At 38.2% G+C, this 14825-nt stretch overlaps 1 protein-coding gene across 7 annotated transcripts in view; it reads left to right on the top strand.

The window, feature by feature from the left end:
• CDC27 (cell division cycle 27) overlaps window positions 1-14760 on the top strand; it is a 34839-nt gene extending 20079 nt beyond the window's left edge. For 2 of the 7 annotated variants that reach the window (XM_030021454.2, XM_030021456.2), the window contains exons 12-19: window positions 695-864; window positions 2071-2223; window positions 3481-3689; window positions 4354-4471; window positions 5570-5698; window positions 7433-7507; window positions 9400-9580; window positions 11879-14760. In XM_030021454.2, the coding sequence (XP_029877314.1) occupies window positions 695-864; window positions 2071-2223; window positions 3481-3689; window positions 4354-4471; window positions 5570-5698; window positions 7433-7507; window positions 9400-9580; window positions 11879-11961 (1118 nt within the window). In that variant the 3' untranslated portion in view covers window positions 11962-14760. Of the gene's footprint in view, window positions 1-691; window positions 865-2070; window positions 2224-3480; window positions 3690-4353; window positions 4472-5569; window positions 5699-7432; window positions 7508-9377; window positions 9581-11878 lie in introns of those variants that run through there. The other 5 variants (XM_030021453.2, XM_030021455.2, XM_030021458.2 and 2 more) reach the window with 4 other exon arrangements.
• Window positions 14761-14825: the final 65 nt, after the last annotated feature.

Below are 14825 nucleotides of genomic sequence, written 5' to 3'. Positions count from 1 at the left end.
ACTGAATTCAGTATCTTCTAGTTAACTTACAAAGAACATGTGAAGAAGTAGTAAAAAGTGGCCAGTTGTAAGCAGATATATCTTGCAGACTATGGTCCTTATTAGTGATTAAAATATTTTCAGGCAAGATCCGTGGAAACTGATTCACAGGAGCTATGACTAACTAACCCAGTCATCTTCCCTCAAAACTGGGTTTATGTAGTCTGTTCTCCCTTGATATTTCCCATTTGTTTAAAAACAAGTCTTTATTCAGATTGTCAGAAAATCCTCGACAAACTGCTGAATTCCTCTCTTTTGGCTCAATAATGTTTCCAGGCAGCGAGAAGATGTATCCATGGATACCAGACGTGGAAACTGTGTTCAAACCTAACAAAATGTTTGAATAGCTGCTGTAAATGCAAAACTCCAGTTGCCCTGAACTTCAGAGTCTCTCTGTTCCTCAGCATTCTGTTGCTGGCTTAAGAAGTTGTTACTATCTGACTTCCATTACAAAGGTTGATGTTTAGAATATTATGCCTAAGTTAAGAGCACATAAGCCTGTGTTTGGGAACTCCTGACAGATTTTCATAAGCAAATTCAGGAGCAGTGCCTGCTACAATGAAGAGCTTATGGGATTAGCAGTTTCAAGTAAATAAGTCTCAGCTGTCTTTTTTTTTTTTTCCCATTTTTATTTATTGTACTTTTCTCCCAGAAGGTTTGATGAGCCTTCTTCGTGACATGGGGAAAGGTTATTTAGCCTTGTGTTCATACAACTGTAAAGAAGCGATAAATATTTTAAGCCATTTACCATCCCACCACTACAACACTGGCTGGGTGCTGTGCCAAATTGGGAGAGCTTACTTCGAACTTGCAGAATATATGCAGGTAGGAATTGTGTGGGTTGGGTCTTACTCAGCTTTCCTGAAGAGGCTGAATTACACTTTAGATTTCTTTTAAATTATTTCCTCTTGCATGCAACCATTGGAGTCTCCTCCTTGCCTCTCCCCATCTTCACCCACAGCTGTGCTGACGTAATTGTTTGTACTGCAATGTTGTAAATTAGATCACTTGAAACAATTTTGAGTTCTAAAACCAAAAACTTCTCTTGCCCTTTTTAGTTAATGCAGATCACATCAATGACCTAGTTTCCATTGCAGCCTCAGAAATGACAGTATTGGCACAGCTGAGGTGATGTCAAACTGCTTCAGAAACAGAAGCGAGCAGTTAAGGGTAATCCAGCAGTTTAACTCTCCTTGTCGCTGTTGTCCTGATAGCTGATGTACCCATTTCCTCAGAAGTTTTTAAAACACTTTTTGACAGATAGTGTGCAGGAGACAAATGCAGTAGGTTTCAGAAGTGGTTTTTAAACTGTATACACAGTCTGATTAGAGATAGAGCACATTGTGCTTCTTAATAGTTTATTTTGAAAACTGAGGCTACAGACCCTGATGGTTTCCTAAAGCTAGGCTTCTTCCCTTGTTGTTGCTTTGAGTGTTGTAACCTGGAACTTAAGTTTATGAAATAGATATCTATGTCAGAAAGACTTCATTAGCCAACTGTTGATAAGAAGCGTTAACTGTCTCAAATGACAGTAGAGCACATATACATGTTGTCGCATGCTTATGCATGCCCTCCCTCCCTGCATCAGCCGTGTTTACTGCAGGGATTGTCATGTTGCCTTTTTCCTCATAATTATTATGTATGATATGTGGCGTGTGTAGCCCTCAGTATTAATGCGATGCCTGTCATCTGTTAGAATGGCTAATAATCATAACTGGCCAACAAAAGTATGCTACACTTTTTCTGATTTTGTGGGTGACTTTTTTTGCTTTGCTTGTGCGCTGTGATAGAAACAGTAATGTAATCTCTGTCAGCAGTAGGGAGGGCTGGCTGCATTTCCGCTGGCATAACTGCGTTGGGATATAGTCACTTCTTTTGCTTCAAGGGGAAGTCACAGGACTTGTAGTTCTGCGTAGCACACTTGCAAAGCAAAGAGGATGCTTAGTCTGGACATAGGAGGCTTCTCACCTTGACTTATGTGCTCTGCTTTGGTGGGTGGAATTTTGTTTTAAGTTTAATTTCTGTTCTTAGGCTGAGAGAATATTTTCAGAAGTAAGGAGGATTGAAAACTACAGAGTAGAAGGCATGGAGATCTATTCGACTACGCTGTGGCATCTGCAGAAAGATGTTGCTCTTTCAGTTCTTTCAAAGGATTTGACAGACATGGATAAAAATTCACCAGAGGTATGAATTGCTGTTGTCTTGAATGAGAAGAGGGTGAATGTATGTGGCAAAATGAATGATTTGGAACAAAGCTCTGAGCTCTAATCTAGTTCAAGTGTATTCTTCTGTGAGAACTGCATGGCAAAACTGGAGAGGGAGGTGGCAGGATTGTCTCTTGAGCTGATGATGCCTGAAATGGCTTCTTAGAATTAGAATATCAGCTTACATGGAACAGGTTGAAACCTTTTATCTATTAATGGTTATTTAAATTTGCATTGGCACCATTCATCCAGGAAGATCACAGGTTGGTTAGTCAGTCACTCATACTGCTGCCAGTATGCAAAGATAAGGAATATCTTTTTCCTGTACCACCTTTTAATTGCTGTAGTTAATTCACTGGCACTTAAAACATACGTGCTCTAGAATTTATTTTCAGACATAATGTTGCACATTTTTATGCCAAAGTCCATTAAACTGTAGAGTGTATGGTAATATAAAGTCATGATACGCAAAAAGTCAGGCATCTTTTAATGGGTGCCACCCGTTTTTAAATGGGTTCTTAACAGAGTTGAGAAAACTGTAGATTATATTGGGACTTTTTTTCTTGTTGGAGGAGAATCCTGTTCGTGTTGTCTTGTTAGCTTGTCTAATAGTGGAAAAAATCACAACCCATGAAGCAGTTGGTAGTTGTAGTAAGATACTCTGGAGAGAAGAAAATGCAGGTTCTAATACAAGGAGTAGAGAACAGTTACGCGATACGGCAGTGATGCTAACAATGTGGGAAAGCAAGGGACCCTGGGCTGTGGTGCTTTACAATCTCGATGCTGGTTGCTGGGCAGGAGGGAAAGAGGAGGTTGCTGCTAAAATTGTTGCTCTGCAGATTTCTAGATTTGTCAGTTGGAGGGAGCTGAAGATTGAAAGTGAATGTACTGTCTCCTCCTTCATTGTTCTTAAATATCTAAGATGTTTTATTTCTAGCCTTTTCAACAGCTTCAAAAGCTTTAGTCATTAGTCATTGAAGTATCTAATTGGCACAAACTTCTTGGGTGTCCTTAGATTCTAAATTTCTGTATTTCAGCTTGTCTAGCTATAAGGTGTGTTTAGGCCTATCTGCCTCTCAGGAATGAGACTTAACTGTTTTATTGTTGTTGTTATTTTTTAATCTAGGAGGAAGTTATATATAATTATGTAAATCAGTATGGAAAAATCTGTTCAGCTCAAACTTAGTCACTCTGAGTTGTAAAAAGTGTGCTGATTTTGCAATGCTGTCTTTACTAGGCATGGTGTGCTGCAGGAAACTGTTTCAGCTTGCAACGAGAGCATGACATTGCAATCAAGTTCTTCCAGAGAGCCATTCAAGTTGATCCAAACTATGCTTATGCCTACACGCTGTTGGGGCATGAATTTGTGTTAACAGAAGAACTAGACAAAGCATTAGCTTGTTTTAGAAATGCAATCAGAGTCAATCCTAGACACTATAATGCATGGTAAGTTTTGTTTCATCCCCCTCCTATTGCACATGGTACAGAACTTCTGGAGAAGTATCCTCTGTATGCTGCCACTGCTGTTGTTTCCCTACCACTCTTCTCTCTGAGAAAAAAGCTATTTCTGCAGAAGATGTGGGCCTCATCTGTTTATTAAACAGTTACTTCCACAAGGAGGGCAAAAAATTGAAGCGTTTTTGCTTCCACAGATCATCTTGGCTGTGTTACCCCAGCTATTTTGTTCTTCTGTGCAGCACTCCTTATGCATCTAGTTGATTGTTCTTCAGTTGCAGTTGGAGAGATGAGAGATCTGCCCCTTTATACTTTAGGATACGGTTTCTTACAGCTTTTTCTGTGGAAAAAATATATAAAGCAGTAAAAGTTAGATCTGCCAGCGTAAGTCAGTCTTGAGAAACTTTTGTATGCTTTTTACTTTGTAGCTGTTTAGCCAGTCTTGTGTATTGCATGTCAATTCTTCAAACTACCCAATTGAGCAAAAAAAACAAGATAGTTTTACATATACCTCTTTTTCCCCACAAGAAATCATTTCCCACCCTGGATGGGGTTGGCAAGTCTATAGACCATTTCTGCCAGGTCATATTCACTGACAAAGACTAGTTTGCTTAGAATACAGTCTTACTTAACAGAATTGTTTTTCTGCTTGCAGGTATGGGTTGGGAATGATTTATTACAAACAGGAAAAATTCAGTCTAGCAGAAATGCATTTCCAGAAAGCACTTGATATCAATCCTCAGAGCTCAGTCTTACTGTGTCACATTGGAGTAGTAAGTAGATTGCACTTAACTCTATCTTTGTGTTTTAATCTGCTTCCGTGCTTTGTTAGCAGTAGAAAAATCATTCTGAACATTCTTAGCAAAAAAATCCCAACAAGTTCAGAGTACCTGCTGGAGGATCTTAAGTGCCATATGAATGAATAACCACAGGATTAATGTGTCGGAAAAGAAACCCTCCTCTCTCTCCAAACTACTTTTAGTCAGTAATGAAATTATACTATCAGGTCATGTTTGTGAGTCAGCCAAAATAGTAGTGATATGAAAATCAAGACTGTGTGCAGATACTGATGTGAACAGAGTATTTATAGGAGTTTTTTCCTACTTGATACATAAGAAATTAAGTGGGTTTTAACTGCTATTGCATGCACTTGGACCAGCACTTCCAGTTCTGTAAAATGCAAAGGCACCTGTCTCACCTTTCAGAGTGCAATATTTTTTGCCCTGACTGTATGTCCACATTACGTTAATTCCAGTCACTTGTAGATGTGACAACTTACTACTTAAGCCACTTTATGCCAAGTGAAGTTTAAGTAGCAGGCAGCTACTTCAGCCACCATCCCTTCAATTAAATTGACAGGGCTATTTGAAAAGTTGGTCGTTTATCCATCTGGTACTGTAGTCCTTGGAAAACAGTACCCTTGCTCTAACAAACGCTTGCTTACAAAGTTGGGAAGCAGTTCTCAGATATTCATGATGGTGACTTAAGGCTGTGTAAGTGTGATGGATGGTTACCTGCTGGCATTGGTTTGCCTTCTATGTGGCAGCAAAGCTGTGTCAAATTCTACAGGGATAGTGACTGCTTCTCACTTGTATATGGAGAAAGGCATTGAGTTCACTCCTGGCCAAAGGTTAAATGATTTCTGTAAGCCATTGGGTGGGGAGAACGTTTTGAGGTGGAGATGAGGCGAGGTGAAGTTTTCTTCCTGTAAGAAAGCTCATTAAGACTTGGCCTAGAATTGGACAAATATTTTTTTTAAAGGAACAGATAAGTTTAAAAAAAAAAAAAAAAAAAAAAAAAAAAGATTTGTCCTTGTCTGGCAAATGAGCTGTTATTTTCCCTTTTTAAATTGTTCTCCCTTTCTGTAATAGGTCCAGCATGCACTGAAAAAATCTGAAAAGGCTTTGGATACTTTAAACAAAGCTATTAACATTGACCCCAAGAACCCGCTATGCAAATTCCATAGAGCTTCTGTATTATTTGCAAATGAAAAATACAAGGTAAGATTTGGTACATGTAGACAACCTCAGGTTATCTTTAAATTGCTGTAGCTAGGAATGGGGATGCACTGGAAACTAAATGTTTACAGATTAGCACTGGGCAGCATCAGGGCTTGCAGCAAGAGCCTGGGACATTGACCTATCTTGTAGAGGCTAATGAGAAGCATTTGCTTTGACAAGTGCCACCTTTGTTGAGGGGGAAGCTATGTTAAATTTTTTGATTGTTAAAATCTGGGGCCAACAAGTGATGCTTTTTAAATTATTATTATTTTAGTCTGACCCTGGAGAAAGGAAAGAAGGGGAAACTATTGCAGCTGTCACTGACATGTGGCTGTATTATCATGACTTTATACTAAATTACTAAAAAAAGGCTCAGTAAATTTCAAAGACTGTGGTATTGAGTGAAAAATAAGCAGCTAAGTAATTTTGGTCTGATCCCCTGCTGAACTGTACCTTGTTTAGAATGAGTGAAGATCTTCCCACAGTCTCTTTCTAGTGACTGTTGTCCTCTGGCCTGGTTTTTTTTGGCCACAGAAGACAAGCCGCAGTCTGGTTTTGAAATCTTGCTTCAGAAATGTGTGTGCACGTGTAAAGGGAAAACTTTACTTAGAACTTTTTTTAAAAAATTCATGACTGAACCAAATGTATTAAGATTAAGGACTTAATGAAGTGCCCATTTGTAGATTATTTTCAAAATTTAAAAGCAGAGGATAAATACAAGATGAAAAAATAAATCTAGTAGTCTGCTATCTTATTGCCCCTGTACTAGTGAAGGAACTTGTTGACCATGGTGAAGTGATGTTTTAGGAAATAAAACATTTGGACTCTTTTCTTTACCAGGCTGAGACTTGTAAGACTAAAGTTACGCTGTTCACATAAACTACATAAAACTTAATGAAATGTTTTGGTTTTTAGCACTAGTACGAAGAGAATTTTGGTAGTGTGATAAATTTGGCTAGTGTTAGGTAAATAAATGTAGGCTTACACTTCCATTTATGTAACAAGCCCTAACTCGAAATTGTCTTCGCGTGAGTAAGTTCTAGAGGGCTGGATTGAACTTCTCATAGCTAAAAACAATGTTTATTTCTAACTGCAGACTAAATGTTTTTAGGCAGGATTTCTTAACAATGCCAGGTTGCTGTCACAGCAGAATAAATTGCTCCAGTGTCAACAATTAGTTTAAAAGTAAAGTAGAAGTTTCACTAAATATTTTGGACTTCAAATGCCTAGTATAAACACACTCATCACTTGTAAAAGTCCACAGATACATATCTAAAACCAGAAACTTTCAAAAGTGTGGGTTTGAGAGCACTGCATCCAGCACAAAATACATCAATCTTACTTTTTCAGAAGCTCAGTATACTAAAGGAAGTGCCCACTGTAAATACAGTCAGCTTCTTGTCTTCTACCCTATTATGCCTTGTTGGGGGTGACTGGGGCAATTTATATCACAATTGTTAGATGTGTTAAGAGACCAAAGCCCAATAAACTTGCTTTATTTCTGTAATAATGGGGCTATAATATGCTGCGATCTTTAAATGAGAAACTAAGGTAAAAGGAATTTTAGATGCTTCTCATAAGACTGTGCTATTGTTCTTGATGGAATATACTGTATGTAAATGCCAGGATTTTTTTTTTTTTTCCACATTGGTGCTAAGTCACAGTTTAGTGATGTCATAACTGGTTGCAGACTGCTAGCTTGTACTTACTAAGCTCTTTATTCTTCCTTTTCAGTCTGCTTTACAAGAACTTGAAGAACTGAAACAGATTGTTCCCAAAGAGTCTCTTGTTTACTTTTTAATAGGAAAGGTAGGTAAAACTTAACTGTGATCATAAGTTCTTTTGGTTTCCTTTGTTGCAGAAATGTCTGCTTAATGAGAAAATTTGGTGCCTGTCACTAAGCTGCTTCTCTTTGGAGCAGTATTCTAAAAATTCCTAAAGCTTTAAATAAGGCTTACTGCTCACAGCTTTGTTATGTATCAGCTTTTAAATGCAGAAGACAGTTATTACTGGAGCAGCCCTCAGCTCTTTTTGAAACAAACCAAGAAAAAATCACCCAAGCCAGTGTTATTCTTTGCCTGCTTTGATTTCACCACTGTCAGTTTGAAAGATAATTAATTTTAAAAAGCAAGAAATTGATCCTGATTTAAAGATTCTTCACTGAAAAGAGATACAGTGGTTATGCACACAGCCATATATCTTTCCCTGAAGCTGGAACTCTATTTAAAGACTTGATTCGATATGATAGCAATGATGTGATCAGTGGAAATTCTTAAAGTTTTGAGGGTAGTCCATCCATCCATCAGCAGTGTTGGTTATTTGCACGTGTAGCCATTAAAATGTTGAATCACATTCTAATGCGTTGTATCAGAAATGCTGAACAAGGAGTAATTGTAGAATACTCCTAAGTCTCCATCAATAGCCTCAATGTCCTTTTCAGCTGACAGCCTCCCTAAAAGAGTTGTAGAAGGTTATTGGTTTGAAACTGTAGAAGAGTCTTTAATGAGGTTAATAGGGTAGGGTAGCACAGGAGAAGGTATTACTAGTTTGTCAGCTGTGTTTACATTCCAACCTTCTTTGTGTTTAATGCCAGAGAAAAGAAATCTGGTAATAGAAATCCTCCTTCCTCACCGTCTTCTCTGTTAATATGCTTTAAAAAAGTTCTGCACCTTTCTTCTTCTGTTCACTAGGAAGCAACAAAACAAACTTACCTCTAGCACAGTACTGGATAACTCTTAATCAGCAAAATTTCTTTTTTTTTTTTTTTTTCCTTTTACCTCTCTCCAGTTAAAAAAAAAAAAAAAAAAAATTTTGCTGAAATTTGTTGACTGGTATTTGTCCAGGAGTAGCTGGACCTCTAAATTGACATTAGAGTTGCCATGTCATGACAAACTTAATTTCTTTCACTGTTTAAATGCTTAACACAGCTAAATTACTTGGTCATCTGTCCTTAATAATAAGAAGCGCTTCAGTGCAAGTTACAGCGACAAAGAAGGTAAAATATGGGTTGGATTCTGCAACGCAGTGTTGCCTTGAAAACGTTGCCGTTCGGTTTAGCAGGACAAGCTAGGTGTCACTTAATTTCCCATTATTTTCTCCACCTGCCAATGGCAGTTAAAATGCCACTTGAGGATGTAAGAATGACTGTGCTGAGTCAGATCAAAAATCTGTGTAACCATGTATCCTGTCTTTGCTAGCCCTCAATATGAGAGCTGTAGGGAAGAGTATAAGATTAACGTGTGCACGTGGTTCCCCAGACTATTCTCTGGGCCTCTGACATTAGAAATCTGAGACTTTGGACTTTTCCTGAGCCACAAGTAGATTTGGGGTTACAATGACTCAAGAAATTGAAAGAGTGGTGAGAGGTAAGACCAAAAACAACATGTACGCTAATAGCTTTTACACCACCCTGCTGCAGAGTTCCAAAGCTTAAATTTATATCTGAAGATCCACCTCCTTATGTTTTTTAATCTGCCAGCTGCTAGTTTAATTTAATTTTTTTGGAGTCTTAAATAGAAACACTTGCTCATTCTTTCTACGCGTATTTGCTGTTTCCCTTGGGACTCGCATAATAAATCTTTCGTATCTACCCTCTGTTGCTTTTCATAAAATATCAGTTAACTGTGGCTTGGTATGTTTGTTGTCCAAACCTTCAAGTAGCAACTTCATGTAAATGTAGCCTTTTATGCTTTTTATTTTAGGTTTATAAAAAACTGGGTCAAACACATTTGGCCCTAATGAATTTCTCGTGGGCAATGGACTTAGATCCCAAAGGAGCCAATAACCAGATTAAAGAGGCCATTGATAAACGTTACCTTCCAGATGATGAAGAACCAATAACTCAAGAAGAGCAAATCAGTGAATGTTACCCCTATGAATCAGGTTTGTATTTCCAACCCTTTGTCATTCAAGGTGTCATTAGGTGGCAGGAACAATCCCAGGTTTAATAAGTGAAACATACTGTTCAACTTTGCTGCTCAGCAAGTAAGAACTCCAGAGACTCTTCATTCAGAAGAATTCATTTGTGCTTCCTAGAGTAAGCATGAAATAAAGGATTGTGACATTTCTTTAGAATCTGTAGATGGAATAGAACAGAGATAGTGACTACTGTAAATGCATACAAATCATGGTTGGTTAATAGTATCCTAGGAGAGCAAGATTTTCTAGAGCCACAAATCTTCCCTCATAGAAGCATGAAATCATTTCAAGGTAACTGCATGGCAACTGAAATTGTCTGTAGAGGCTTTGTCAAAAGTTGAACAAACTGGATGTTGGGTAACAATATTTGGTCTGCTAAACATAAAAGGTGGCTTTTGTCAACAGTCATGGAAGCAGTTTCATTTGAACTAAGAGAAAATAAAGCATTTTCATTATACTACTTGGGAATAGTCCACAAAAAGGAATGGCCTGGGATTCTATTCTCTTCTCATAACTTTTTATTATGAGCTTAAACTCCATGCTTCATGGGTAGCTCTGTGAAGCATGGATAGTCATAAATATTGACCTCTTTGATGCTGACTGAAATAGTGATAGAAAATAAATACTAATAAGCAATTTAATTCTTTTCCTCCAAAGAAGAAAATACAGCAGGTTTTGGACTCCTGTTAATAGATATATGCTACATTCTGCAATTCTAAATCTTCAGCTGAAAAAGTTGTCGTGTTTGCCTACTGTATATCACGTTGATTTTTGTTGATCCTATCTACAGTGTGCTTTTTAATACTGGAAACTTATCTTGCATTCCACTGCCTGAACTATCAAGTTTTTCTCTCCCTGCTCTTGTAGTTGGGCTAACTTTGAAGACTGGCTCACTGGGGGCTGAGCCCGTTTCTGACCAGAAGATGGAGACAGAGTACTTGAACTGTTGAGCAACACCTAAGCAGTAAAAAAGAAAAAAACACCCCACACCTCAAAAAACCAACCAAAAAAGCACCACACAAAAAAAAACCCCAAAACCAAAGAAACAAACAAAACAAAAAAAAAAAACCGAAAAGAAAAAAAACCCAACACCTTAATCTGCCCAATAAACATAAACAAAATAAAACACTGTTAGGCTGGGTGTAAGTAATTCAGTTTCCCTGGCTGTGCAGATAAAGTGTAGAAGAGTTTCACAGTCTCGGCTGAGTAACTCTTTCAGGATACATGGGACAAGCTAAAGTAAATTAAGGTAGTACTGGGGGGGGGGGGGGGATTGTTTTTAATATATTGGCTAGCTTAAGCCATTTTGTGCATTGAATTGTCTAGCATGGGACTGGCTGTGTCCATTGTACAGAAACCTATAAAGTGTTTGCAGTAAAGCAATAAAAGACATCTGCCTTTCTCCATGTGAAACAACTTTGGTATTTGGGAATTTACAATCAATATGCTAACTTGTACTGTGGAAAACAGACTCAAGCCTCATTCCTGTGTGTGAAGATCAACCATCATTAGATGTTAAAATTAGAACAAAGTTAAATAAGTATAGAACTTAAATATTTAAGGGTAGCCTCTCAGCATGTACACATTTATCTCGTATGCTGCGCACAGCATGCTGTCTTTATTCAAATAACAGTAGGAATCTAGTTTTCCTGGAAGCTCTAAGCTAGCCATCATCTGAGCTGAGTGAGCAGAGTAATTCTTCAGCATCAGAAATGTCTGTATGCATTTACTCAGAGCAGTTCTCTTACCACATATCTTATGCAGCATTTTTTGTCACAGAAGCAGGGAGCAGGTAGAGGCTGCCTAACACTACTAATTGAATATTATTTGATTGCAAATTGAGTGATCACAATGTACTAATACAGTGGGTAACTAATGTGAGCATTTCAGGCAGCTGGTGTGTTTTGAAGGAGCAGGAAGGTTAAATTGCTCATAAGGCAATTTTGGAACCCTCCGTACCTAACTAGGTGTCGCAGAGATTTCAGATTTTTAACAGAAGATGGCTAAGGCAGCATGTTTTGTTAATATGTATTTTGTGTTAATTCCTTTCTAAATGCATTTATTTAGACTTTATTAAGCTGGTAGGGGTCGGTGTATTAGAAGGAAAAAGGGAAAAGCCATATGGCTTTGAAGTGTTTTGAGGGGAAGCCCAAACCCATTGCTGCTGTGCTTTTGGCATGATGGAGTTGATTGTGTGGGAATCTTTTTGTAGTGAAGCAGCGCAGTAGTGTTTGACTACTTTCTGTTTCTTTTTCTTTAAAGTTGGCACAGATGAATCCCAAGAGAGCAGCATGACGGATGCAGATGACACACAGCTCCACGCAGTTGAAAGTGATGAATTTTAACCTCCAAAAGCCAGTATCTGAGCTTGAGTGTGTGACTGGTACTGTTGTGTTCTCCCCTTCCTTCGCATCCTGGGTCTTCACATCACTGAGCCAGCATTGTCATTATTCTCCACTGACACCATGAGTACACCACTCAGACTTAAACTGTACACAGAGTTAATGGCAGTGCAATATTCAGCTGCTACTGAGTCTGACTAGTTGGCTCTTACACGTTTATGAAAGTGACTGAGGAGGAAATGCTATTTTTGGACTCCCCTTTGCTGGAAAAATATCATGGAAGAAAGACTTGTGGTTTGCTGTAACGAAGCCAGTAGATGTGGGGATAGTACTAATGAAGCAGTGTCTTGTTCTTTTTCCAGAAATGTGTCTTAGTTTGGTTCTTTCTTGGTAAGCAGAGTGCTGAACCTCATTTCCAAGTTCAAGGACAGTGTTGACAAGTGCAGGCTGTTAAAGAATTTTGCATATTGTAGTGTAACTTAAATGCCAGGGAATGTAAATGACCTTAAAGCTGCAGTGTCTCCAGTGAACAAACACAATGCACATGCTCAGGACTGGGAGTGTGTCAGACTATGTAAAATATCCAGTGTCCCTACTTAGAGTGCAAACTTGCAGGAGTGAAAACAGGAGAATCGCATTGCAGAATCAAAGCTTTCATGAAATGCTTTCATGTTCTAACCAGGAATTAATTTATTCACCTAGTTTCTGAAAGGTCAGTGTTTACTTTGTACTTCAGAGAAACAAGTCAACAACACGTTGCTTCATTTTTCATACACCCCTTGACTTGTTCTTCCCCTCTTAAGAATACAAATTAATAAAGGGCAAAATCAAGAGAGAAACATAGGTACAACTGTATTGTGAAAACATCAAACCCTTAATCCAGAGCAACTGCGTGTTTCTGAGCAGATAGACTGGGAAGACCGTGGAAGCCTTAATACAATCAGAACATTAGTTGAACACATCAAATAATTGTCTAAGATTAGTATCATTTTTAAAACTGTTTTGTAAAGTGTGGTTCAAGCAGGATGCAAAAATGTGCAATTAATTTGTCTTTTCTCCTTTTTTTTTTTTTTTTTTTTAAAGCTGTTCTTTAAGATTCTCACTCTAGGAACACTTTCTTCTTCTACCGAGGCTGCTTCTGTGAGAAGCAAGCTACTCCATGTTAATGAGTCCAAAATGATCTTTCTCTGTAGCCTTCTGCAGCAACAATTGGTGCCCTTTGTGCAGTGACGGTAAAGAAAATGTATGATATAAGCAGTTTTAAAGAGCAATTTGTGCATAATAAATTGGGAATGATATAAATTTCATAGCAACATATTTGTTGTGATCAGTCTTAATGTTTGGGGGTTTTTTTAATGTATTGGGTTTTAGGGGTCTTCTAGTTACCTTTAGAACTTCAATTTTTTTTAATTCTGTCCTTATCTTACACTAGGCCCATCTTCTGTCACAGCTCCTCTCTGGTCATGAGCCACACAGACACCTTTGTCATTTGAAAAAATAATCCTCAACTCCTGAGCAAAAGTACAATTCTCTGATTTTTTTTTTTTTTTTTTATTATTATTGGGTTGTTGGGTGGTTTTTTTTTTGAAGTAGGAAGATAAGCAGTGAAAAATAGGCTTAAACTCCCCTAACAGCGTGAAAAGGAATTTCTAAAATCTGAGGAATGATAATATATTAAAGGAGCATTGTGCCTGTGCCACGTTCTTCTGATCAGCTTGTGTCTGGAAGGTTGAATGACTGACTGGCAAATCATGACATGTCTCAGCTGGCTTGAGCGTACTGAATCTTGCACTGCTTTTTGTGGCGATAGATATTCCGGGCCGATTCCCTTTCCTGATGAGTTGTCCCTGAGGAAGACACAGGGTTCAAGTTTCCCGAGAGCTGACCTGCATCTACGGTAGAGCTCACGCACAGCGCTCTTGAGTTACCCATGTCTGTCCTCGTGTGGTTTTCCCATCCAGCCCCAGCGTATGCAGCTTCCCCAGTGCATCCCTCGCAAGGAGGAGTTTCTAAGCAGCACCTCAGCCTAAGGTCTGGAGGCAGCACTTGTGTGAATGCCACCACTTCATGTGTTAATTGGCTTCCATTTGGTTCCCGTCATATTTTCTAAGCAGAAAACAGGAGTAAGCAGGTGCTACTCTCAAGGCTTTTCCATAACAAATGCTGTTGTTTAAATGGGGACCATAGATCTAGGAAGTTAGGTGGCTTTTTCCTTTTTATTTTGTTCTTTAAAAATTGTGAACGATTGTAGTAAAACTTTCAACACCCTGGAAAGAGCTCTTAATTCAGCTGGGATGTTAAAAGGATATTCATGTTACCTGGAAGATTTAATACTTAAAGCTGTCCCTTGCTTTATATGTACATCATACCTTAAAGTGATTTTTCTTTTATCCCAAGAATCTCAAGTAACATTTAGACCATGCTGCTATTTTACCTTCTAAATAGATACACAAAATTAGTATTTAAACAATAAAATTTTCTTCTCTCTGAAGAGGGGCAGGGAGAAGGACGGTGAGCATGAAGGCACTCTGGCAGCCAGGTTAGAGCAAGTGTGTTCACTGAAAAGAATTAGGGAACTGTCATTTTCTTACAACAAAACTATGGAAAAATGCAAAGTGTGGGTGTGGTGTGTACTATTTGCATTGAAACAATGTAATTTGTCTTTTTCTTTTTTTTTTTTTTGCTTTTCCTGACTTTTTATTTCAAAAATTGTACAGTCTTAGAAAAAAAAGTCTTTTCTGTTAATATATTTGCGATTCATTAAAGGATGTGGAAAATCCAAATAAACTACTTTTAAAAGCAGGCTTATCCCCAGGTCCTTTGGGTCAGTGTTGGGATTCATCCTTCAGGAGGTGGGCAAGTGCAGC

Source organism: Aquila chrysaetos, chromosome 8 (assembly GCF_900496995.4).
Source record: "Aquila chrysaetos chrysaetos chromosome 8, bAquChr1.4, whole genome shotgun sequence".
Classification (NCBI taxonomy): domain Eukaryota; kingdom Metazoa; phylum Chordata; class Aves; order Accipitriformes; family Accipitridae; genus Aquila; species Aquila chrysaetos.
Note: the sequence above shows the minus strand (reverse complement) of the source record. Positions and strands in the feature narration are given on the sequence as shown.